The sequence below is a fragment of the Microtus oregoni genome, unplaced genomic scaffold (genome assembly GCF_018167655.1).
Source record: "Microtus oregoni isolate MIOR12 unplaced genomic scaffold, Mior012 000010F_ref0000083, whole genome shotgun sequence".
Taxonomy (NCBI): Eukaryota; Metazoa; Chordata; class Mammalia; order Rodentia; family Cricetidae; genus Microtus; species Microtus oregoni.
The window spans coordinates 54,895,639-54,921,675 of NW_024543069.1; the positions used below are offsets into that span (position 1 = coordinate 54,895,639).

The 26,037-nt window shown below is 42.2% G+C and overlaps 1 protein-coding gene across 2 annotated transcripts in view; it reads left to right on the plus strand.

The window, feature by feature from the left end:
- The window catches only part of Pard3b (par-3 family cell polarity regulator beta), a 1,021,419-nt gene that overhangs the window by 878,587 nt on the left and 116,795 nt on the right, over positions 1-26,037 (plus strand). For both annotated transcript variants that reach the window (XM_041659081.1, XM_041659082.1), the window contains exon 21: positions 25,368-25,503. In XM_041659081.1, the coding sequence (XP_041515015.1) occupies positions 25,368-25,503 (136 nt within the window). The remainder of the gene's footprint in view (positions 1-25,367; positions 25,504-26,037) is intronic.

The following is a 26,037-nucleotide window of genomic DNA, read 5'->3' on the forward strand; positions in this document are numbered from 1 at the left end:
CATTAGCTAGAAGAGCGAAGTTCTCTTTTTAATTTTTTCCTCTAAAGGAACCACCATGTAAAACCTTATCAAGGTGGCTTCTCACTCCCTTTGTTTGCAATTGCTGTCCTTAATGCATGAGTTTCCAAGCAGCCTGTTCCCATCGAAAACTGTAAACAACAGCAGTGAATTGGGATGCAAAATTCTGATGCTCTGTCCATAAAAACCTTTCTCCAGTCTGAAAACCTCTTCTAGACATGGCTCACCCTGTGCCTGCTAATCTTCCTATGCTTCTTTGCTTTCATTTTCTTTTAAAAAAAATTAATGAATTTTACATTTTCTTTTTGTTCAAAATACAATTGATAAAGGACTTTGAAAACAAAGTATTGGTTTCCACATAAACCATTTGGTTTTCCCATGAAACATCGGGAGGACACCTCGAATACATTAAGAGTAATCTCACCTGTTGAAAGGCTCAGTTCCTAATCTTGTCATTTGGCTTTCTTGAGTTGTGTTTTGTTTTGTTTGTTTGTTTGTTTGTTGGCTCAAAAGTATACTAAGCTTTGACCTCGGGTGTGCTGGTAGTAGAAGGGAAGCATCTGTTATCTGCAGCAACAGTGTTTTCCCGTGTCTTTATGGGCAGATTCCAGTTGGTTCTATGTGAGGATGCACTTCAAGAACATTCAGTCACCACACTCTGGCTTTGTGTTGTTCATATTGCAGAGTTGCAAGCTTTAGCATGGAGCTTGATGTCGGTCTTGGTTGTGAACCCTGCAAGTGTTTGCGTTTGTACTTAAACTTTGATTCCCTTTGAGGACAAGAAGGCCCTTGGTTCAGGCCATTGTGTGATTAGTTAGCTCAGATGTCTTAGGAGTTGAGAAGCGCACCAACTCTGAATCTGACTTGTGTATTTTATGGCAACTCTGTGAATATTCTCTTTGGTACAGAGCAGAGAATGTGCATAGAATCATGACTGCTAAATTTTTTATAGCTTCTCTCCCTTTACCATTCTAGTGACTGTCTCCTACAAAATTTGAGCCACACCTCAACTGTACAAATCCTCTTGTAATGTTTAGTTGCCCTGAAGTGCATAGTTGTGGAATTCATCTAAATATCTCCGTGACAAACCAGAGGCCCTGGTTTAGGGAAAACTGTAAAATGGGCACTGCAAAAACTACCATAGAGATAAACAGATGTCTTTCCTTGTCTGGGGACTCTTGTTCTGTGAAAACAACAACAAAAATGAAAACACATGATTTTTGGCTTCTTTCTTATTCTTATGTCTAGGGAAGAAAAAAAGGACAGGATTCAATTTTACAGTCCCTAAGATTTCAGTATGGAACATTGCAGTTCATGAAACAATATCCAGCTTTGCCCTGAGTTACCATGCTTGAGACTGAGCGTGTTTGCAGGGTATGAGGATTCAGGAACTAGATAGCCTCAAGGAGGGAGTCTGCTCCAAAGCTCATCTCCCTGCTCCTGAGACGTAAAGGTCCCCTGCTCTGCATCTCTTTCCTAGGCTAATTAGTCTAACTAGTCTAACTAGTCTCTGAAGAGCTAACTCACCCACAGGTGGATGTCTTGCTGAGTAGATGTCTGGGGATAATGCCCAAACCCTTGAACTAAGATCACGGTTCTTCACTAGAGGCAATGAATGGGCAACAGGGGCTTCCCAGTGGCTCTGGAAACCTATCTTTGAGTCTTTCTTCCCTGGTCCCTAGGTCCGTGTGCCTAAGCAATTCACCTTAAAATAGTAATCAGAGTACTTTGAAGTGGAGATTGTTGACTGTAAGCTAGCTCAGAGCATCGGGTAGGTGGGTTTCATGGTTTTCCAATGCTTCTGGACTGACTTCACAGGGAACATCCCCTTCTTGACATCGTAATCCATTCTCTCTTGCCCAGAGCTGGACTTGACTACACAGTAAAGAGACTGCTCCTGCTTTTCCAGGATACGGAGCAGAACATTTCCATTCAGCTGTTCACCCCAGCCCCGCCTGATGTTTCCACTACCTCGGCAGAGTGCTAGAAAGCAATATGCTTATTAGACAGCTTTATTAATCAGAGTAGAGTGCTGTTTGGCAGTCAGATCCTAATGAGGATGAGGGGCTAAATTTAACTCCAAGATAAAGGTCGGCCAGTGCTGCCAGCCTGCCTGCTCTATAGCTGGGAGTTGGTCAATCTCACAGTTTCCAGACAGTTTCATCCAGACCTGCGCATGCTCTATCTAGTATGAAGTCACACAGAAAAGGTTTCCAGCACACACATGTATTCCACAAGCATTAATAAGCAAAGCACATTACCGCTTGGCTAGATAACCCTTATGGGATCTGATGGCACCAAAAATGTTGTAGCAACTGCTGCCTGAATAAACGAGGCCATAGGAACATGTTGCAGCAGAGAAAACTTCAAGAAATGTAGAGGAATTTCTTTAAACACAGAAATAATATCTGTACAATCTATGGAAATGGCAGAGCGATTTGTAGAAAGATGCTGAGGGTAGACACAGTGATGCTATATGGCTGCATACATGGGAATGGGAATGAAAAATGATAACAAAAGAAAAGCCCTCTCCAGGTAGCTGCACAAGGTGCTATTGAATAGGCATGGCCCTCCATGTCTCCCACACATACCCCAGCCACTGTACCTAGCCTCCCTCGTCCCTAAAAGCACCACCAATTCTGCCCCTTCCCTTCCTACTTCAACATCTGAACACTCTTTTTTTTTATTGAGAAAAGGAAAAAAAAAAACAAGTTTCCGCCTCCTCCCAGCCTCCCATTTCCCTCCCCCTCCTCCCACCCTTCTCCCCCTCCCCCCACTCCTCTCCCCCTCCCTCTCCAGTCCAAAGAGCAGTCAGGGTTCCCTGCCCTGTGGTAAGTCCTAGGTCCTCCCCCCTCCGTCCATATCTAGGAAGGTGAACATCCAAACTGGCTAGGCTCCCACAAAGCCAGCACATTAAGTAGGATCAAAACCCCGTGCCATTGTCCTTAGCTTCTCATCAGCCCTCATTGTTCACCATGTTCAGAGAGTCCGGTTTTATCCCATGCTTTTTCAGTCACAGTCCAGCTGGCCTTGGTGAGCTCCCAATAGATCAGCTCCACTGTCTCAGTGGGTGGGTGCACCCCTCGTGGTCCCGACTTCTTTGCTCATGTTCTCCCTCCTTCTGCTCCTCATTGGGACGTTGGGAGCTCAGTCTGGTGCTCCAGTGTGGGTCTCTGTCTCTATCTCCATCCATCACCAGATGAAAGATCTATGGTGATATGCAAGATATTCGTCAGTATTGCTATAGGATAGGGTCATTTCAATGACTTCTCGAATTTTGCATGCAAATGGATGGAAATAGAAAACACTATACTGAGTGAGGTAACCCAGACCCAAAAAGATGAACATGGGATGTACTCACTCATAATTGGTTTCTAGCCATAAATAAGGGTCACGGAGTCTACAATTGGTGATCCTAAAGAAGCTAAGTAAGAAGGTGAACACAAGGAAAAACATATAGTTATCCTCTTGGCTATGGGAAGTAGACAAAATTGCCGGGGAGAAAATTGGGATCTTGGGGGTGGGGTGGGATAGGGGTAAGGGGAGATGGGGAGAGAAAAGTGAGAAGGGGAGGATGGGGGGAACTTGGGGAAAAGGGATGATTGGGATAAAGGAAGGTTGGATAGGGGAGCACGGAAGCACAATTCTTAGTTAAGGGAGCCACCTTAGGGTTGGCAAGAGACTTGAACCTAGAATGGCTCCCAGGAGCCCAAGGAGATGTCCCCAGTTAGTTCCTTGGGCAGCTGAAGATAGGGAACCTGAAATGACCCCATCTGAACACTCTTCAATGGCTCTCTTGTCTTCAACTCCCACAAACACTTATGAGTTAAAGGTATCTCACGAGGGGACTCTGCCAACTTTTGTAGAAGATACAAGAGTGATTAAACGCCTTGTAGCCCGTGGCTACCACTGAGGGGTAGCCAAGATTAAAACCATATCAAGCCTGGGAATGATGATAATACTGCAGGAGAGAGGGAAGGAGCCATAATGTAAGTGCCAAGTGCTCTGAGAATTCCAAAGTAGAATGAAAAAGACTTTCTGCCAGGAACAGGTCAGAGACTAAGCCAGTGCTTGGAATCAGATGATCTGAATTTGAATACTTATCTCCATTGTCATGGGTACCACTAGGCCCACCGCCATCTTCTCTGACATGCACCTAATTCTCTCCTGTATTTCAGACTTTGAGAAAAGGTTTTCTTGTTGAATGCAACAACCTCCATTCTGTCTTCCAAAGAAAAGCCAGAATTGTGTCCTAAAGTTTTCCTTTCATCATGTGACTTCCTGCCTAAAAATCTGTTGTCAGTGTATTTCCCTCTGAGTAAGATTCAGAACTCTTACCTTGGCACATGGGGCCGACCAGCCCCAGCCCCGGCCTGCAAAAGAACAGAGAAAGAGGGACGGGAGGGGCTTCCAAGAGTTTGCTTCTGAAATCCAGCCTGCAAAGGCCAGGAAGGGGTTGGAGGCAGTATAGCAGTTGTAGAGGTAGCCAGGGTGCCGCCAGGCAAGACGATGCGATGACAGACAAACGGACACAACAGAAGATCATTTTTTTCAATGTCTCATCAAAGGCAATGGAGAAGAAAAGAGAGAGGCAAGAGGCAACAGCTTCAGAGAGGGTTGGCTTCCTGGACCGGAGCCTTACACAAAGGACATCTTACTGCTCCTAAGAGAAGAGAACATACATAGTCTCTCCATCCTTTCAGCGCAGCTCCGGTTGGTACTGAGCTGGCCAGGGTAGTGTGGGGGCTCCATCATAAGGCATAGCAGCAGAATGAATGACTGACAGTTGAGGCACTCCCACATTCCAGGCCCAAAGGCAGAAGCAGGAGATAACAGTTACTTAGATGACACCCTCATCTGGAAGAGGGTAAAAATCACTGACATCATCAAGCTGTTGGCTTTATAGAGAAGCAAGACTTATTTCTCCACTGACAAGGATTTGAGGCACTCCGCAGCTGTTTGGGATTTTATTTTACTTTTTTTGTCGGGGGGCGGGGTGGGCTGCCTCCACCTCCTCCTTCAGTCTTCCCTGGTTTTACATCTGTCTTGCCAGCTGTGAGCCACTGAGTCCCAGGGTGTGAAACCCAGGGAGACAAGTGGGGAGGGTGGACAAATAATAATTATGAGCTGCTTAAGTCTAAATCTCAAGCCATTGTGTGTCCGCGGGCAAGGCCTTCTGATTCAAGTGTGTGCTTCTCTCTCCCTCTCAGCGTCTGTCTGTAAACCTTGGTGGTATTAAGCACGTGTTTTAATAAATATTTTGTTTGCTGTATTCCCATTAATATTCATAGGGAACGGAGCACTTTGGGCTTTGTGATTTTCTAATAAACATTGATGGTGTTACTAGTTTGTACTGAGTATTCAGTATGCTCCATCAAAATGGCAGCTCTAATTAGGTTCCTTGAATTAGCTAATGGATTTTGAGAAAGATAGCTTAGAAAGCTCTTACAGCTGTCCAAGATATTCCTGCCATGGCAGAAAGACAAAAGGCCCCTGGAAGCTACAGACTTCAGAGCTTTAGAAATGCAGCTGACAGTTAAAAAGATAAATTGCATTCATATTTTTCCAGTGAAAGTCCTGATACTGAATTAATGTTATTCCTGTAGCGAGCATCCATTAGGAAGCTCATTTTATTATAAGGATGCGTTTTGACCATTAGCTCTCTTTCTTTAGCCCCGCTCCTACCCCTCCCTCTTCTCTCCCCAATTCCCTAGATATTTTGGATGTGGTACTAAAAAGCTTCTTTGAAGAAGAGAGGAAATGATTCTTTTGGGGGGCAGGTTTTAAATTTAGGAACTCTCTTAGATACACAATAAGTATTCAACTTTTAAAGTAAGTCAGGTACTATATGAAGAAATAACACAGTGATTCAATTTAAGCCTGGTGTCTCAGATTTTATGCAAAATTCAAAGAAAATTCAAGCTAGGAGGCAGTGGGCTTATTTATACTTGGATAAGCGGTGATTTCACTGTAGATGAGGAAGTCTCTCATAAAGTGTGCTACTTCCTTCTTTCATGCTAATAGTTAGTACGCCAAATACTGCAGAGCCGTATAACACGGCCTTCCTGTCTGCATCCTCGTCATGAATGTTTCCCAACAAATAACGAATCAATGGCATTTGAGTGACTATGTGTCTGCAAGCACACAGAGAAAAGGTGTTGTTGCAGATTAGTTAACAATAAGGTTCGCATCAAAATGTAGAAGACGTGGTCTCCTCAAAGTTCCTCTCTGATATGTGTCCACTGATATGGTACATTAGTCTGTAGCATGTACCTACTCGGAAGATTACTGCCTGGTCCTCTCACCTGGAAAGCTTTGTTTCCTTTCTCTGGCGGCACGGCGGATCCTTCAGGAGGCGGCTGCTCGGTCATTACCTCCCAACTGTCCACACTCTCCTTTCACTGTTTGCATCTTTGTGTTCCTTCTGCCTCCTCTGGCCTGCCTGCCTTTTGACCTTTACCCCCACCTCATTAGTAACTTTACCAAAGAAGGGTCTGATCCAGGGAAAGAATGTGAACTTTAAGTCAATTAATTGGGATATTATTTATAGCTCTGGGAAAAACATTTGTTGGCAAAGAAAATAATGTTGTTGGTTAAATGAGATTTTTTTTTAAATCTTCTTTTGTGTTTATTTTTTTATACTCTTCCTACTCTCCTTTTTCCACAGATAATTGGGAGCTGATAAGAAGGAGGTGGTTAATAAAAATGGTGGGAACATGGCAGGGAAGAAATATTGTGATGATATAACATATAGATGACAGTTTGGAGAGCTGTTTTCCTCAACGCTATAAATAGAGTACACAAGCATTACTAATATATATGAATGAATATATATATATATATATATATATATATATATTCATTCCATGCCCCCCATAACTTCACCAAAATAGCAGACATCGGTGTTTATGGACAAACTGCCTGCTGTCACGGGACGGACAGGCAACTAAAAGCCGAGGAAGCCATGGCTTTTCTTCATTTCTCTGTGAGTTATTTGTTGAGTCCCATTGTTGGCAGCATGGTCCCTAATTTTCCTTCTTCTCTGATATTTGCTGACTCATTCACTTTCCATATCTAAATGACAAGCTGGCTCCCCTCGCTGGCAGATCCTCAGTCCTGCCATCCCCTCTCCTGAATGGGGCCGCGGTTATTTGTTAATTAAAATCCTGTGACTGTTTTCCCCTAAAATGCTGCGGAAAAGAAAAGTCTTAGCCAATCCCTAAAGGACTGGTTTCATTTGTTTTGTTTTGTGTTGCTTTAACCTTCTGACCTGTAATTTGGCAGCCAGTACCTTTCCCCTAATGGGAAATGTGTCACTGTATTAATGATGTATCATACATCATCATCAGCTCATGTCAGATAAACAAGAGCTCTGGTTATAGCAAGTCTGGAAAGTTCCATGCCTGCCCCCTTCCTTCAATCATCATTGGTCCTTAGGTGCGGCATTCAATCTTCAGTGATTAGGTATGGTGTCCAATCATCAGTGGTCCTTAGGTGTGGTGTCCTATCTTCAGTGGTTAGGTATGGCGTCCAGTCTTCAGTGGTCCTTAGGTGTGGTGTCCAATCATTTGGGAGATGAGACTAGATTGTGGGTTTTGCCTATGATGTGGCTAACTGTTGAGTCTGAATTGTATGCACACACACATGCAGAAAAATCACAAAATGCAAAACCCCATAGAGATCAAGTGTTCATCACACAGATTAGTTCTTCCGGGCTGACCTTGGTGGAAAGTCTGTTATGATGCTGCTGTTGTCCTGACTGAAAGTCCCTTTGTTTCATTCAGAAGGATGGGTACAAGCAAACTCTTTAAATCCTCTGTTCCCCACATGTTCCTGCTCTTCCCTGGAGCTCCCCTTTGCATGTTCCATTCCCTCCTCTTCCATGTTTAGCCTCCTGGTCATATCTATGTCTCCTCCGCGGAGCAGCCACAGGACTTCACTACACACCATGACACTTCCTCATGATAACTGCCACACTGCACTATTTATTTATGTTACCAGGTCCCCCACTGGACTGTGGACATCCCTGATGGTTGGATCTGGCTCTACTGGAGAAAAAGTAGAGTTCCAATGAATGTGCAGGTCAGAAAACAGTGAGTTAGTGGAGAGATCCCATAAAGGTAGCCAATGGTCTAAGTTTGATGTCTGATTACTGTTTTCCATTCCAAGATGAAAAGGGGGTTGACATTGCTCTAGCAAGGACTTGTAAGAACCTGAACGTCTCTTAACTAAGGAAACAATCTATAGGCTATGATAGTGCTGACTTTGCACCGTCCCATGATCCCTGAGGCCAGGAAGTCAACAGAGAGCACCAGTGTACCCAAGTGGACCTTCTATCATGCAAAATAAGAGCTAGGGGATATTCTTGGACCCAGTATCCTTTGAAACATCAGTTGATCTTACCTTTGTAGTCAACTCTTGAAAGTCAAGAATCTATTTTGGTGGGGTGGTTGTTCTAAGCATATTTAAAGCTGCAAAAGATCTCAGCATTTGTGCATTAGGTGAAAAAGAAATTAAATGTAGAGCTCTTCAGAGTAAGTCATTAGCAAGTTCTTAGTCTGGTGGACCTAGTTATTTTAACAATAATCATATCATTATACTGCAAATGGAATGACCTGTTTATCAACATCATGTCTCATCGTTAACATCTTCCCCATTGTCACAAAGCTGTGATTCAAGCATCACTTCTGTGTAGCTAGTTGGTTACACGCATTCCTAACAGACATGAAGGTAAGGACTAAGTTGCATATGTATAATATATATATAATACTTTGGCTCCCACAACTTTTAGGTTCTTTCAACTGAAAGAATTTTTTAGTATATATTTCTCTGTCACTTTAATTATTTTCCTAAACTCTTCTACTGAAAGAGAAGATGGGAGACAGGGATTGATTTGTAAAAAACTGCTGTCTTAAATGCCTACTGTGCATACATTCTCCAGACTGTTCTCTGAATGACAGTGCTACCATCCTACACTGGATCATTAGAATGTCCTTCCTTCCCCTTAAAACCATGTCACCTGTTAGGGCTGACTTCCTTGTTAGCCAGAAGGGACGACCCGGATATCTAGCTGCTGAAAATCACTAGGTTGATGGCACTCCATGGTCCCCCAGGAGGTGAGACCTTCTCTGTCGTTTCTTCTGAGGAAGAGGGAATCTCACAGAGGCCTAGAATTTCCCAAGGTTTCATGGCCTGCAGCCCACAAAGGCTTGCTTTCCCAGAATGACCCTGAAAGCTTAATCCACGTCTAAATGTCAGATGTGTATTCTTAAAACTCAAGCTGTGTTTGATTGAAGCCTAGAAGGTAATAATTTTATCTTTCGGATTCTGTAGCTATTGGTGTGAATCTCTGTGGGAGGGGTGTGTGTGCACATATTGTTATTAATTTGCTCAATAAAACTTCCTTCCTCCTTGTCTTGTCCCCTGTTCGCATCAAGAAGATGGATGCAAGCTAAAATAGCACAAACTTGGTTGGTTTCTTCCATTTACTTTTATCTAGATTTTGATCATTTTATCCTGGACCATAAAATCCTCTGATAAAACTTTTAAGGTTTCAGGTGGACTTGGATCTTATGGTTAGTTTTCAGTCATTATGTGGACTAAAGATCTGTGTGTATTCGAAACTGGCCTGGAAGACCCTGCAGGAGGATGCTCTGTTGATTCCCCCTTCTGACCCCTCAGCCCACCCAGTGTTCTTCCCTGTAGTTCTGCATTAGACTGTTTCTCCCCACTGTGTGCACAGGACTATGTTGGACCCATAATGCCACTCTGAACACTGAGATCCCACTCACAAAAGCAAAAAACTCAAGAAATAAACGGCTGTTAGGAACAAACAGGAGGAAACTAAGTTAGCTCATATCCAGGGATACTTCAGTGGATGGAAGCTCTGATGGGAACGTCTTTTAAAACCGCCCAAGCCTCTGTTTACATCTAAGCACTGATAAATTAAATCTATCAATTAGATGCAGTTCTGACGCAAGGCCATGTAAGAGTAGCAGTGTTTACAGGGCGGCAACACAGGGCACGGTTCATTTATCATCTCAAATAGAAGACGCAGCTCCACATTGATCCACATCTATTTTTTTTTTTTTGGCATTACTGTATACTTGTTTGGCAAACACATTGAGAAGAGATGAAAGGATAATTTTGCCCACTATTCTATGTGAATATTTTAGCTATATTTTAAAATAGTTCTTTTTTAAGAAGTAAGCATTACCATATAAATAACTTATGAACATTTTCTATAATCCCTGTGTACTTCATATTGTTTATAAAATTGGCAAAATGCCTTGAAACAATATAGATTAGATATATACTTATGTGAATATACATATATATATATATACATGTTTGAAAGGTCTAGTATATATGCAAATTATTTAAGGTTACAAATACTCTACTATGTATGTTAGTGGAAATGTGCCTTAATAGTATTCAACTACGAGTAATTCATGGCCATTCTATGATTAAGACAATATGGCCTTGGTAAGTTGAATTCAGCCGGCAGGTCCTGTATATAAGAGAATAAATGTGATTACCTGTGGCAGGCTTGCAAAGGTGAGTGGAAACAACTTGAGTTTTATTGTTGAATTGTGAACCACACTGGCAGGGCCGCTCTGGGGAGTCTTGGTTTCTTCTGGAAGAAGAGGCAGAGAAGCAGGGTGTTCTGACCTCAGAGATCAGCCCTGCATTTGTCTCAGCTGATAAAGCGCTAGGTAAAGTCTATGCCTTTTCTCTGAAGACATGACATCGATCTGGTGTCAAATCTCACAACACTCTAGTGCAGGAGAATGGTGCCTTTCATGAATCAGTACGATTACATCCCAGGTAAATAGTAGCTGTGTTCGTGGTGGGAATGGCAGTGTTCACCATTATGCAATCAAAAGTATCATTTCTTTACGCTCCACCGTTACAGCTTGATTCACTGTGGTCAGTCCAGCCAGGGTTACAATTTCCAAGATAAATTTCCAATCTGTAGAAGTCAGAGGGTCAGTTCATCCAGGCAGGAGGGAAGTACCGAGACGTGAATCTTAAGGGAAGCAGATATGAGGAGCAGGAAGCCTGTGGAGAAAGTTGAAAGGACAGGCTGTCACTGCCATGGCAAAGTCAGGAGTGCGTTAGCCAAGGCACATTGTCACATTATTGCATCTGGGTCAAATGCCACCAGCGCAGCCTGGGCAGGACCAGGATCTGGCCTGAGCTAATATAGGATCATGTTTTGGGGGTTTTTTTCATTACCTATGACCCCCATTTGAATAGTAATTCCTCTGAAGCAGGTTTTGAAGGCCCCACCACATCCTGGCATAAGCGGTAGGCTAGAGCAGCCTTAGACATGTATACTTTCCAAAGCTGTATATTAATATAGAACCTAGGTTACTTTTCCACAGCTCAACCACCTCATCGTTATGAGATATTTCTATCTTTAGGGGCCTAACCTCTGTCTCCTGATGTCCTCTGAGTACACTTCCTTGAAGAAACAGGGAATTTCACACGTAAAATGTTGATTTTGACTGTTACTAATGTCATTTGCCTGTTCTCTAAACTAGTCAGTCTTAATCAAGGAACTTAAATGCAGTCATCCTAAACAAGAGGTTCTTAATTGCAGCAATTGTTTTAATCACAAAGTTAACTTAATTCTGGTAGAAATCATATGATCGAGATAAATCCTCATTATTTTAGGGTGAACTGTTGGCAAAACTCGGTGAAAATGGAGAGTATCATTTTCACCAGAGCTATTAGGATCAGAGCCTGGGCCCTGGCAGCTTTAACAAGCGAGGCTCAGCCAACTATCCTCAATAGGCCAATTAATGAGACAAATACTAAAAAGCCAGGGAAAAAAAAAGATTTATTAAGTATAGCCGGGTGGGAAAAGGAACAAAGAGGTCCAGTCCTCCTCAAGTCTATCTTCTAAGCTAAGATCCGGGTTTAAACAGAAGGCAAGAAGTAGCCATAACTAAAAAGACTTGGCCAAAGTGTGGTCCCACCCATCGGTATACTCTTGGATCCAGTCTCTCCTGCAAGGTGGTCTGACAAGTTGTTAGATAAATGTGGAATCTCTTTCCAGGACAAGCCCCCATCCTGGCTATGCCCCCCCACCGCTGGATGTGTCCCCCCCAGCTGTGTGTTCCCTCACGCCTACCCCCTACTACTGTGTCCCCCCTTCCCCCTGGCTGTGCCCCTCCCGGATGTGTTCCCTCCCAGCTGTGTCCCCCCTGCTGTGCCCCACCTGGCTGTGCCCCACACCCCCCGACACCCCCATACCCCACACCCTCGCTAGATGTGTCCCCCCACCCCCACCCCCCTACCCCACCCCCTGCTACTGTGTCCCCCTTCCCCCTGGCTGTACCCCCCCTGGATGTGTGCCCCCCAGCTGTGTCTCACCCCCACCCCCTGCTACTGTGTCCCCCTTCCCCCTGGCTGTGCCCTCCCCCGCTGGATGTATTCCCCCCCAGCTGTGTCCCCCCTGCTGTGTCCCCACCCTGGCTGTGCCCAGCCCCCCCCTGCACTAGATGTGTCCCCCACAGCTGTGTCCCCCCCGCTGTGTTCCCCCCACTGTGCCCCCCGTGTGTCTCCCCCTGCCGCTGTGTCCCCCCCTTCTCCCCTGCTGTGCCCCCCCCCCCCGCTGTCCCCCTCTCCACACTCGGATTCTTGCTTTTATCACTCTATCAGCATAACACTCCTGTGGAAAATTCCAGTCTCTTAGGGCCCATTGCTTCAATAATTTGATAGTCAAAGGGAAGGGCCCATGCATTTCTTTAGAATATCTTTGCTCCTATAAAATAGTTAAATCATCATAGATAATGAGGGAGAATTGGAGAAGAAATTAGAAACAAGAATCCCAAAATGCTACCCATGATTAGAGTTCCACAATGTCACTGGATGCAAAATCAAGATATCTAAAGCCAATACAAGACTAGGTTACTCCTGGGGTGTGAGGTTTGAAATGCATAATCTTAGTTTTCAGTAAAAATCAGATAATTTCCAGAACTTTTGGGGACAAAAATGTAATTGGGAGAATTCTATAGAATTGAACCCTCTTAAAACCAAGTATTTATTATTAAATATTAATATTAAATATAATAATATTAAAGTATCTTTAATATTATTGGCACATATTTAAATGTATTTTCATCATGGAATGTTAATTCTGTAGTATTTGTGTAAATGCTGTCAGGTCTACAGAGTGTAGAAATCTAAATGTTTTTTAATTACTCATTATCTTCAATACATACATAAGAATAAGATCCTCCCTTTATGGCCTCCAGAATCAACTGAGCAGGACTCCTGGAACTTGCAGAGATCTGGGAGCCTGTAGGGGTCTGATATAGGTCCTCTGCATATGTGTTATGACTGGGTACCTTGGTGTTTCTGTGGGACTCCAAACAGTGAGAGAGACAGGGACTGTTTCTGACTCTTTTGCCTGCTTGTGAAACCTTAATCCCCCTACTGGGTTGCTTCATCCACCCTTGATGCTATGATATGTGCCTGGGCTTATTGTTGGCTCTTATGTCATGTTTCACTGAGGTAGCTGGGAGGCCTGCTCTTGGCTGAGGGGAGGCAGAAGAAGCGATAGATCTGAGGGGGGAGCGAGAGGGGGGTTCTGGAGAAATGGAAGGAGGGGAAAGAGTGCCATAGGGATGAAATATATGAGCGAGAGAGAAAAAGGATAAGATCCTCCATACATAGATAAGAATCTCTCACATTTTTATTGGGCAGGAATTTTTTTATTTTTTTTACCAGCGAAACCTTGTAATCATTCCCATGATAACCTGCCTTCAGCTGGATGGTTTTCTTAGAATATTTTGTGGAATTTCTAGTATGGTTAGCAAAATAAAGCTCCACACAGACAAAACTTTCCCTGCAGCCTCTGGCTGCCTCTCCACCCTAGACTTCATCCACAGTCTTGGTCTTTCATGTGGGATCCTAGTCAGATGTTGATTTTCTTCTGCACTCCGTTCAGTTTTATGTCAGTTTCCCACATGAGCCTGTTAGTGATATAATATTAATTGCCCAGAAATGTCAGTCTGCAATCGCTCCAACATCATTCCTTTAATGAATACAGACTTCATTGCTTGTATTCCTATTACTTTAGCTACTTCGATTTCTATTTTTTATAGCAAAGATCTGTGCAAATAAAAGAATATCAAAAGGTATGCCTATAAATGCACCGCACTAAATTCCCTCTGTGTTGAAATGCCTGTGAACTGTTGCTCCACAATGCCTGCTGCATTTTAATGCCTTTCTCCCAAGGCCACTTGATATAGGAGAAATAGCTAGGGTTTTACAGGCACACAAATCCTGGCCCGCCACGCAATGCTCATATTTCCTTCTTCTCTGAGCCTTGGTGTGCGAGTCTGGGAAACGCCAACAACAACACTGTCCTCACAGATTTGACTGAGGACAGGAGCACAGATCCCATGTCCGGGACATCCCAGCTGCTCCATAAAGCTAGGTTACCTTCCGCAGACCACAGCAGCAAGGAGAGAAGACTGCGCCGTGCTCAGACCTATACCCATTTCTAAGAAGTATTCCAGTGGAAGGGATTATGAGCAAGGAAGAGTAAGTTTAGAATCCAGAAAAGTATGTAGCGCTCTGGTGTGAAGGGCTTCACATATGGTCTTTATTTATGACTATCGAAAACTGCAAAGAAAATGAAACCCATTACAAAATTAGGCTCTGGAATAGCCTGCCTGCAGCAAGCAAGGTGGCGCTTTGTTTACGAGCTACCCAATCAGCACGGAGATCTGATCTCGGTACCGGGACAGGGAACTCAGACGTTCCTCATCCTCCCTATACTTCCTGGGCTTCCTGCTGGGCCTATACACCTAGCAAACTGCCTCTCTCTTCCTATCCCACCCAGCTTACATCCAGAACCCTCCCCCTTTCTGCCTTCCTTCCCTCTTCAGGGGCGCTGGGGCCAAATTCCGAGGTCAACCTAGCGGGCGGGAGCTCCTTTTTTTCAATAGCCGCCTGCAGCAAGCAAGGTAGGCGCTTTGTTTACGAGCTACCCAACCAGCACGGAGATCTGATCTCAGCACCAGAAGAGCCATCATTGGGGAGAGACATCACTGGAGCACAAGGAGAGCCATCACTGGGGAGTGCCATCACTGGGAAGGTACATCGGTAGGCAAGGAGACCTGATCCTGTAAAAGAACATCCATAGGGAAGCATTCGGAGGAAGAGATGGGCAGGCGCCAATGCAAGAATTCACCCAACAATCTGAAAAACAACATGAAACCACCAGAACCCAGCAACCTCACAACAGGAGGACATGAACACCTTAATCAAGAAGAAGTAGAAAAAAATTGACTTTAAGAATGTGATTGACGCCCTTAAACAGCATGTAAAAAATGCCCTTATAGAAATGGATGAAAAGTATAACAGAAAGTTTGAAGAATTGAATAAATCAGTGAATGATACCCTAGGAAACCAAGGAAAAACAATCAAACAGATAATGGAAACAGTTAAAGACTTGAAAACTGAAATGGAGGCAAAGAAGAAAACACAAACAGAGGGCCAGCTGGACATGGAAAATCTAGGTAAACGAATACAGACTACAGAAAAAAGCATAACCAGCAGAATACAAGAGATAGAAGAAAGAATCTCAGATTCTGAAGATACCATAGAGAAAATAAATGCACTGATCAAAGAAAACAACAAGTCCACCAAACTCTCATCACAAAACATTCAGGAAATATGGGACAAAATAAAAAGACCAAACCTAAGAATAATAGGAGTAGAAGAAGGAGAAGAAGTGCAGCTCAATGGTCCAGAAAACATATTTAATAAAATTATAGAAGAAAACTTTCCCAACCTAAAGAAAGATGTACCTATGAAGGTTCAAGAAGCATACAGAACACCGAATAGGCTGGATCAAAAAAACAAAATCCCCTCGCCATATAATAATCAAAACACAAAACATACAGAATAAAGAAAGAATATTAAGAGCTGCAAAGGAAAAAGGCCAAGTTACTTATAAAGGTAAACCTATCAGACTTACACCTGACTTCTCTATGGAAACCATGAAAGCCAAAAGGTCCTGGATAGATGTACTGCAAAAACTAAGAGACCATGGATGCAACCCCAGACTACTATACCCAGCCAAGCTTTCGTTCACTATAAATGGAGAAAACAAAATTTTCCAGGATAAAAACAAATTTAAACAATAAGTAGCCACAAACCCAGCCTTACAGAAAGTAATAGAAGGAAAATCACTAACAAAGGAGTCCAACAATGACCACAATAACTCAGACATCTAGAGACCCTTCACCAACGCAACGCAAAGAAGGTAAACACACAAACTCTACTGCTAAAAAAGTGACCGGAGTTAATAACCACTGGTCGTTAAAATCACTTAATGTCAATGGATTCAACGCACATATAAAAAGGCACAGGCTAAGAGATTGGATACGAAAACAGGATCCAACATTCTGCTGTTTGCAAGAAAAACACCTCAACCACAAAGACAGGCACCTACTCAGAGTAAAGGGCTGGGAAAAGGCTTATCAAGCAAATGGACCTAAGAAATAAGCAGGTGTGGCCATACTAATTTCTAACAAAGTTAACTTCAAACTTAAATCAATAAGAAGAGATGGAGAGGGACATTTTATACTCATAACAGGAACAATTCATCAAGATGAAGTCTCAATCCTGAATATCTATGCCCCTAATATAAAAGCACCCACGTACGTAAAAGAAACATTACTAAAACTCAAGGCAGCCATCAAACCGCACACACTAATAGTAGGAGACTTCAACACTCCTCTCTCACCAATGGACAGGTCAATCAGACAGAAACCTAACAGAGAAATTAGAGAATTAATGGAGGTAATGAATCAAATGAACTTAACAGACATCTATAGAATATTCCACCCAAATAGGAAAGAATATACCTTCTTCTCTGCAGCTCATGGAACCTTCTCGAAAATTGACCACATACTCGGTAACAAAGCAAACTTCCACAGTTACAAGAAAATATTAGTAACCACCTGTGTCTTATCAGATCACCATGGATTAAAGTTAGAATTCAACAGCAATGCTACCCCCAGAAAGCCTACAAACTCATGAAAACTGAACAATCAACTACTGAACCATACCTGGATTAAGGAAGAAATAAAGAAAGAAATTAAAGTCTTTCTTGAATTCAATGAAAATAAAGAAACAACATACTCAAAGTTATGGGACACTATGAAAGCAGTCCTAAGAGGAAAGTTCATAGCACTAAGTGCCCACTTAAAGAAAACAGAGAAAGCACACATTGGAGACTTAACAGCTCACCTGAAAGCTCTAGAAAAAAAAAGAAACAGACTCACCTAGGAGGAGTAGAAGACTGGAAATAATCAAACTGAGGGCTGAAATCAACAAAATAGAAACACAGAAAACAATCCAAAGAATCAATGAAACAAAAAGCTGGTTCCTGGAGAAAATCAAGAAGATTGATAAACCCCTATCCAAACGAATCAAACGGCAGAGAGAGAATATGCAAATTAATAAGATCAGAAATGAAAAGGGGGACATAACCACAGACATAGTGGAAATTCAGAGAATCATTAGATCTTACTACAAAAGCCTGTATGCCACAAAACTGGAAAATGTAAAAGAAATGGACAATTTTGTAGATAAATACCATATACCAAAGTTAAACCAGGACCAGGTGAACAATCTAAATAGACCTGTTAGTCGTGAAGAATTAGAAATTGTTATCAAAAACCTGCCTACCAAAGAAGCCCAGGACCAGATGGTTTCAATGCGGAATTCTACCAGAACTTCCAAGAAGACCTAATACCTATACTCCTTAATGTATTTCACAATATAGAAACAGAAGAGTCATTGCCAAATTCCTTTTATGAAGCTACAGTTACTCTGATACCAAAACCACACAAAGACTCAACCAAGAAAGAGAATTACAGGCTAATCTCACTCATGAACATCGACGCAAAAAATCCTCAACAAAATACTGGCAAACCGAATCCAAGAACACATTAGAAAAACTACTCATTATGATCAAGTAGGCTTCATCCCAGAGATGCAGGGCTGGTTCAACATACGAAAATCTATCAATGCAATCCATCATATAAATAAACTGAAAGAAAAAAAAACATATGATCATTTCATTAGATGCTGAAAAAGCATTTGACAAAATTCAACATCCCTTTATGATAAAAGTATTGGAGAGATTAGGGATACAAGGGTCATACCTAAATATAATAAAAGCTATATACAGCAAGCCGACAGCTAACATCAAATTAAACAGAGAGAAACTCAAAGCCATCCCACTAAAATCAGGAACACGACAAGGCTGTCCACTCTCTCCATACCTCTTCAATATAGGGCTTGAAGTTCTAGCAATAGCAATAAGACAACATAAGGGGATCAAGGGGATTCGAATTGGAAAGGAAGAAGTTAAACTTTCGTTATTTGCAGATGATATGATAGTGTACATAAGCGACCCCAAAAACTCCACCAAAGAACTTTTACAGCTGATAAACACCTTTAGTAATGTGGCAGGATACAAGATCAACTCCAAAAAATCAGTCGCCCTCTTATACACAAAGGATATGGAAGCAGAGAGGGAAATCAGAGAAGCTTCACCTTTCACGATAGCCACAAACAGCATAAAATATCTTGGGGTAACTCTGACCAAGGAAGTGAAAGATCTATTTGACAAGAACTTTAAGGCATTGAAGAAAGAAATTGAAGAGGATACCAGAAAATGGAAGGACCTCCCTTGCTCTTGGATTGGGAGGATCAACATAGTAAAAATGGCAATTCTACCAAAGGCAATTTATAGATTCAATGCAATCCCCATCAAGATCCCATCAAAATTCTTCACAGATCTTGAGAGGACAATATTCAACTTTATATGGAAAAACAAAAAACCAAGGATAGCCAAAACAATCTTATACAATAAAGGATCGTCTGGAGGCATTACAATCCCTGACTTCAAACTCTATTACAGAGCTACAGTAATGAATACAGTGTGGTACTGGCATAAAAACAAAGAAGTTGACCAATGGAATCGTATAGAAGACCCGGATTTTAACCCACAAACCTATGAACACCTCATTTTCGATAAAGGAGGTAAAAGTATACAATGGAAGAAAGAAAGCATCTTCAACAAATGGTGCTGGCACAACTGGATGTCAACCTGTAGAAGAATGAAAATAGACCCATATCTATCACCATGCACAAAACTTAAGTCCAAATGGATCAAAGACCTCAATATCAGGCCGAACACACTGAACCTGATAGAAGAGAAAGTGGGAAGTACCCTACAACAGATGGGTACAGGAGATCGCTTCCTATGTATAACCCCAGCAGCACAGACATTAAGGGCAACATTGAATAAAACTGAGAAGCTTCTGTAAAGCAAAGAACACTGTCACTAAGACAAAAAGACAACCTACTGACTGGGAGAAGATCTTCACCAACCCTGCAACAGACAATGGTCTGATCTTGAAAATATATAGAGAACTCAAGAAACTAGACTTTAAAATGCTAATTAACCCAATTAAAAAATGGGGCACTGAACTGAACAGAGAATTCTCAACAGAAGAAGTTCAAATGGCCAAAAGACACTTAAGGTCGTGCTCAACCTCCTTAGCAATCAGGGAAATGCAAATCAAAACAACTTTGAGATATCATCTTACACCTGTCAGAATGGCTAAAATCAAAAACATCAATGATAGCCTTTGCTGGAGAGGTTGTGGAGGAAGGGGTACCCTCATCCATTGCTGGTGGGAATGCAAAGTTGTGCAACCATTTTGGAAAGCAGTGTGGCAGTTTCTCAGGAAATTCAGGATCAACCTACCCCTGGACCCAGCAATACCACTCTTGGGAATATACCCAAGAGATGCCCTATCATATTACAAAAGCATTTGTTCAACTATGTTCCTAGCAGCATTATTTGTAATAGCCAGACCTGGAAACAACCTAGATGCCCTTCAATGGAAGAATGGATGAAGAAAGTGTGGAATATATACACATTAGAGTACTACGCTGCGGTAAAAAACAATGACTTCTCGAATTTTGCATGCAAATGGATGGAAATAGAAAACACTATCCTAAGTGAGGTAACCCAGACCCAAAAAGATGAACATGGGATGTACTCACTCATAATTGGTTTCTAGCCATAAATAAAGATCACGGAGTCTATAATTGGTGATCCTAAAGAAGCTAAATAAGAAGGTGAACCCAAAGAAAAATATATAGTTATACTCCTGGCTATGGGAAGTAGACAAAATCGCCGGGCAAAAAATTGGGATCTTGGGGGTGGCGTGGGATAGGGGTAAGGGGAGATGGGGAGAGAAAAGGGAGAAGGGGAGGATGGGGGGAACTTGGGAAAACAGGATGAGTGGGATAAAGGAAGGTTGGATAGGGGAGCACGGAAGCACAATTCTTAGTTAAGGGAGCCACATTAGGGTTGGCAAGAGACTTGAACCTAGAGTGGCTCCCAGGAGCCCAAGGCGATGTTCCCAGTTAGTTCCTTGGGCAGCTCAGAATAGGGAACCTGAAATGACCCTATCCTATAGCAATACTGACGAATATCTTGCATATCACCATAGAACCTTCATCTGGTGATGGATGGAAATAGAGACAGAGACCCACACTGGAGCACCGGACTGAGCTCCCAAGGACCCAATAAGGAGCAGAAGGAGGGAGAACATGAGCAAGGAAGTCAGGACCATGAGGGGTGCACCCACCCACTGAGACAGTGTGGCTGATCTATTGGGAGCTCACCAAGGCCAGCTGGACTGTGACTGAAAAAGCATGGGATAAGACCAGACTCTCTGCACATGGCGAACAATGAGGGCTGATGAGAAGCCAAGGACAATAGCACGGGGTTTTGATCCTACTTCATGTTCTGGCTTTGTGGGAGCCTAGCCAGTATGGATGTTCACCTTCCTAGACCTGGACGGAGTGGGGAGGACCTTGGACTTTCCACAGGGCAGGGAACCCTGACTGCTCTTTGGACTGGAGAGGGAAGGGGAGAGGAGTGGGGGAAGGGGGAGAAGGGTGGGTGGAGGGGGAGGGAAATGGGAGGCTGGGAGGAGGCGGAACTTTTTTTTTCTTTTTTTCAATAAAAAATTTTTAAAAAAATGAACTAAAATAAAAAAAAATTAAGCTCTGTCCAACTCAGCGGTGTTCTAAAAAAGGCCTGTTTAAAGATACTGCCTTTAAAGACACAGGCTATGTAATTGACAAAAAATCCTAATTAGCATAAACGTCTTGCTATATACCTTGAGTTAATTCAATATTCTAAGACCATTACTGGTCACCTACATAGAGATACAGCTATTTTTGTAAGAATGGCCAGACTCAATTGGGTGTCGTCATGCGCAAGTATAATCCTTGCCTTGTTGAAAAAACAAACACAGAGGATCCAAACTCTAATTGTCCGATAAACAACAAATACAGAGAGCCTAATCTTCCATGTAGTGGTGTAGATGTTTAATCCTTTAAGAGCTTTGAGTTTCATCAGAACTTGATGTCACTTCTGAATATGTCAGGGAGAAGGTTTCCCAGAATTCCTGCTACTACGTTCCATAAAAACAAGATGATAGACCTGGTGGCACCTAGGGACCTTCAGGAGTGAGACCTTCAATAGTCAAATCCTGTGTGCTAGCCTTAAGTCCCTCATGGTTTTGTGTCTGCTAGAGGCCCAAGTCTCTACGATATAGAGAAGATAGATGGTTTCAATCACAAGTCACTCCAGTCAACAGGAATGTTTGGAGTCACACCAACTTTCTTAGTCATCCATACCTGATTTCCTTCTCTTCTTCCTTTAGATGAGCAGAACAATAGACATTATCTTTTAATATTATTTTCAGACTTTGAAGTATTTTCCAAAGCTATTACACTAGAATTATAAATAAAGTCCATTCAAGTGTCTACCCTATGGCTTGGTAGTTTTCTGAAGTCCTGGCTTCAGAAGGATTCTAACGTCCTCTAGGGTCCTTCAGAAAGAAGAGTGTAATTTATTTGTGGTGTGCACTCTGACCAGACAGCAGAAATAAAGGTTTGCATCAATATATTTATGGTGTAAGTTATCATTATAATGGTTGATAACATTGCTACAAAATATCTATAAATCTAGCATCAAATTGCTAAATTTGCATAACTTTAACACAAAATAGAATCAATTGAATACTATGCTTATGACACTATAATATATAACATTTTATTAGTTTAGTGATAAGCATGTATTATCTACTGAGAAGCACTGAAAAATGAATTAGAATGTGGGATTCCTAACATATAAAACACTTGGAAAACTATACTGTTGTTACTAAAGGGCAGAAAGAGGTTTTTTAGAAACGGGGAAATAAGACTCTTCACACTTGGGAGAAGACACAGCACATTTTGCATGGAGATACTCCATGACTTTCCTCTTCTTTTTCACTGGGGCCAGATTTCTCTTCCAGGTACATAGTCATGCTCCTGTTGGCCATGAGGGACTTTTTTTGAATGCTGAACAACTGCTTTTATATTCTTGCCTTACTGTCTTGTTCGAGAATGGCAAGCTGATCAAACCCATAGTTTTAAATTTACGTATTTATAGGCATATGGAAGAACAGTTTATAGTCTGAATGTGATTTTTTCCCACCACAAATGGAAGAATATTGTGATGTTTGGTCCTTTTATAAAAACAGTACCTTACCAGTCGCTTTCTTCCCTTTTTCTGTTTTCCTTTATTACTGATGACTTCATTCTACTTGAATTCAATGCTTCAGTTTCTTTGGGGTAAACTAATAGATTATGTATGCAATGTTTGCACCACGTTGATTGAACTCATCTGGTGAGTTTGAATGCTGCTCTTGCATCTCTGTAACCAGCAGAAGCCTGTGCATTGGATCTAGCCCCTGCAGTCCTCTTGTATTACTAAGGAGCCAGACAGCTCTCAGAGTAGAGCATGCTGCTCTCACCGCATGCACTCCAGGAAAGCTTAGCAGTCCCTTATTGTATTGAGGGTTATCTTTTTAAATTAAAAACAAAAAGGAAGGAGAAATAGAACTATTTTAAGAATTTTTCAATACATAGGAAAAAGGAAGGTCTGTGTCACCCCTTGTCGGCACTTAACTTACTCTTTTTTAAGATTTATTCTCATTATTTTTAATCATGTGTGTGCATGTGTGTCTGCATGGCTGTGTGCATGTAAGTGCAGGTGCACACATAGATAGACCCAGGGTGGCAGATTCCATGGAGTTTGAATTATAAGTGGCTATAAACATATGTGCTGAGAATCAAATTCCTCTTAAGTACGGAGCCATTACTCCAACCTCAGGGTTTGCCCTTTCTTAGTCAAAAGCATTGATCGTTGATCAATTGACATCGCTAGTGGACCTGTGAAGCCCAGTGGCCAGTGCATACTTACTGGTGAGAAGCCACACAGCCAACCTGTGGGCACACTGTCCACTACTTTCCCATCCAGTAGAAGACCTTGTCCTGAAAACATGTTTACTTACAACTTTATTTCTTATAACTTCCTAGCTTAATTGTCGAATACTTTACTTTGTTTTGAGTTAGCTCTTTTTTTTTTATAAGGTGTCTCATTTAAGTGTAAAACTAAACAGTAATACCTAAGGACCTTTATGACATGCAAGGTTCTTCACATCAGGGTTTCTACATATGTATCCAATAGTCCCTTGTTCCTCTTCCCACAATCCCTCCCATATAGCCATAAACTACAGAGTGATTCTTATCCAAGACTCAGGTCATCAATACTTACTAATAACATGAGGAAGGGACCACATATCTTCTGATGTAAAGGGGGGTAGAACAAAGGTAACTGGGACCTCTACTTGCCCAAATGTGCTGACTGGGAAATGAATCCCCAAAGCAAAATGTTTTTGTTCCTATAAGTTTCAACTAGAGTATCGCCTCCTCGATGGAGCCTTCCACTATCACCTCCCATGGCCTGCTCTTGCCCTATCAAAATTTAAGCACTCATGTTCCCGTAAGCCCTGTGCAGATTCTTCCAGTGGTGTCATATTCATTCCTCCGAGATTGTGGTTCGTGTAGTCACATTTCTCTCCCGCCCATTTGTTCCTGGCATCTGCTTCCCAAATAATTGATTCGAGGGCTTAACACAAATTGTAAATGCTCAGCCAATAGCTCAGGCTTGTTACTAGGTAACTCTTACACTCAAATTAACCCATATTTCTATTTATGCTTTGCCATGTGCTCTTACATTTATTAGCATGGCACAATCATTACCTGGGCCCACTGCATCTGGCTGGTGATTCTCCACTTTGCCCTTCTCTTTCCCATCATCGTTAGTTTGATTGCCCTGCCCATACTTCCTGCCTGGCTACTGGTCAATCAGCGTTTTATTATACTAATTCGAGTGTACAAATCTTTACAGTGTACACAAGGATTATTCCACAGCAGATTCATCCAGGAAAGGATATGAAACGCTCATCTTTACATCTCCAGATCTTAATGTGAGGTCTGGCACAGTGGGACACTCAATCGTTAAATGAACCGGTGAGGTTCAATGGCAGGTCAAGATCTATATATCTGATTTGTCTTGCCTCCCTGGGCTGATTATAAAGCATAGCATAATCCTGGTTATATTAAAATAATCATAACAAATCAACCCAACCTATAAAGGGGCCACTGGTTGCCCAAGGTGGCACTGTGCAATCTATAATCTTAAGCAGAATCAGTGGGTAACACAGAGAGACATGACCCTTGGACAAGGAGCACACTGAAACATTGGGGAGCTGTCTACCTTCCCCTACCCAAATCTTTCCCTTATTGCCATATCTCTCACCTTCTTTCTTTCCTGTGGTCTACCTTCACTCATAGAGTGGCCTATATCCTGACAGCACCCCATCCCCTAACACACACACACACACACACACACACAAGTCTTGAGTTTCACTGAAAGGAATGCTGGTGCATGCCAGCCAATCATTTGTCACATCCAACCTTCGGGTCAAACAACTGGGATTTGATCTCAAATAAGCAATGACATTTGAAAGAATGGGATACCCATATTGAAATTTAACCAAGCACTGCATATGTGATTGTAAGAAGAACACAGTGAATTTTTTAATTGCTCTAGAAGCTCAGGACATGATCTTACCTTCTCATTTCCAAAAAGCACTTATTAATCCCAAATCAGATGCCTTGATACTTGGAGTTAAATGTGTGTGTGTGTGTGTGTGTGTGTGTGTGTGTGTGTGTGATATGTCCTTTCTTTGCTTATTGATTTTACCATTTTCCTAGTTTAAATTGCATTGTCAAATTTCAAATTTGGACATCAGACCCTTTAACAGGGAAAGGAAACGGGGATCTCGGAGGCTGATGTTCACCATGTGACCATATCTATTCCTGTGCTACAGTGGCCGTCCCATGACTGGTAACAGTGACCGCATCCAGAAACTTCGGAAGGAGTACTATCAGGCTCGAAGAGAAGGGTTCCCTTTATATGAAGATGAAGAGGGACGAGCAGGGCCATGTGACAATGACCTCCGCTGGGTAAGCCCATGTCTGATTCCAATCAGAAGTTTCTCTCGACCAAAATAATTCAGAGCAGAATTCCACAGTCAGGTCAAGAAAATTCTGTGCATATCAGGTTGCATTCATCTTTCTTGAGTTTTATAGATATGAACATTACCCAGACCACAGTCATCTTCTCCCACAGAAGTTGTTTATTTAAATCAAACCACAGAACTATGCTTGTTCATTTTGTCTGCTCTCTTGCTTACTTTCTGTTGGGTACCTCACCCGTCTGGGGCAAGTAGGTCAGCCACTTTAAAGAGGACAAGGAACATTCGTGTGCTTTAATCCTTCCACTCCTCCTCTTAGACCTAGAAGTAAATTTCAGAATATTGTTGTCAAAGATATCTACTGTTTGTATATGAGATCTGAGCAATTCATGTTCCCCAAATCTTACCAGTATAATAGCATGGTGTAAGGGCCAGGCAGTGGTGTCGTGTGCCTTTAATTCCAGCACTTGGGAGGCAGAGGCAGGTTGATGTTAGGGAGTTGGAGTCCAACCTGGTCTATGAA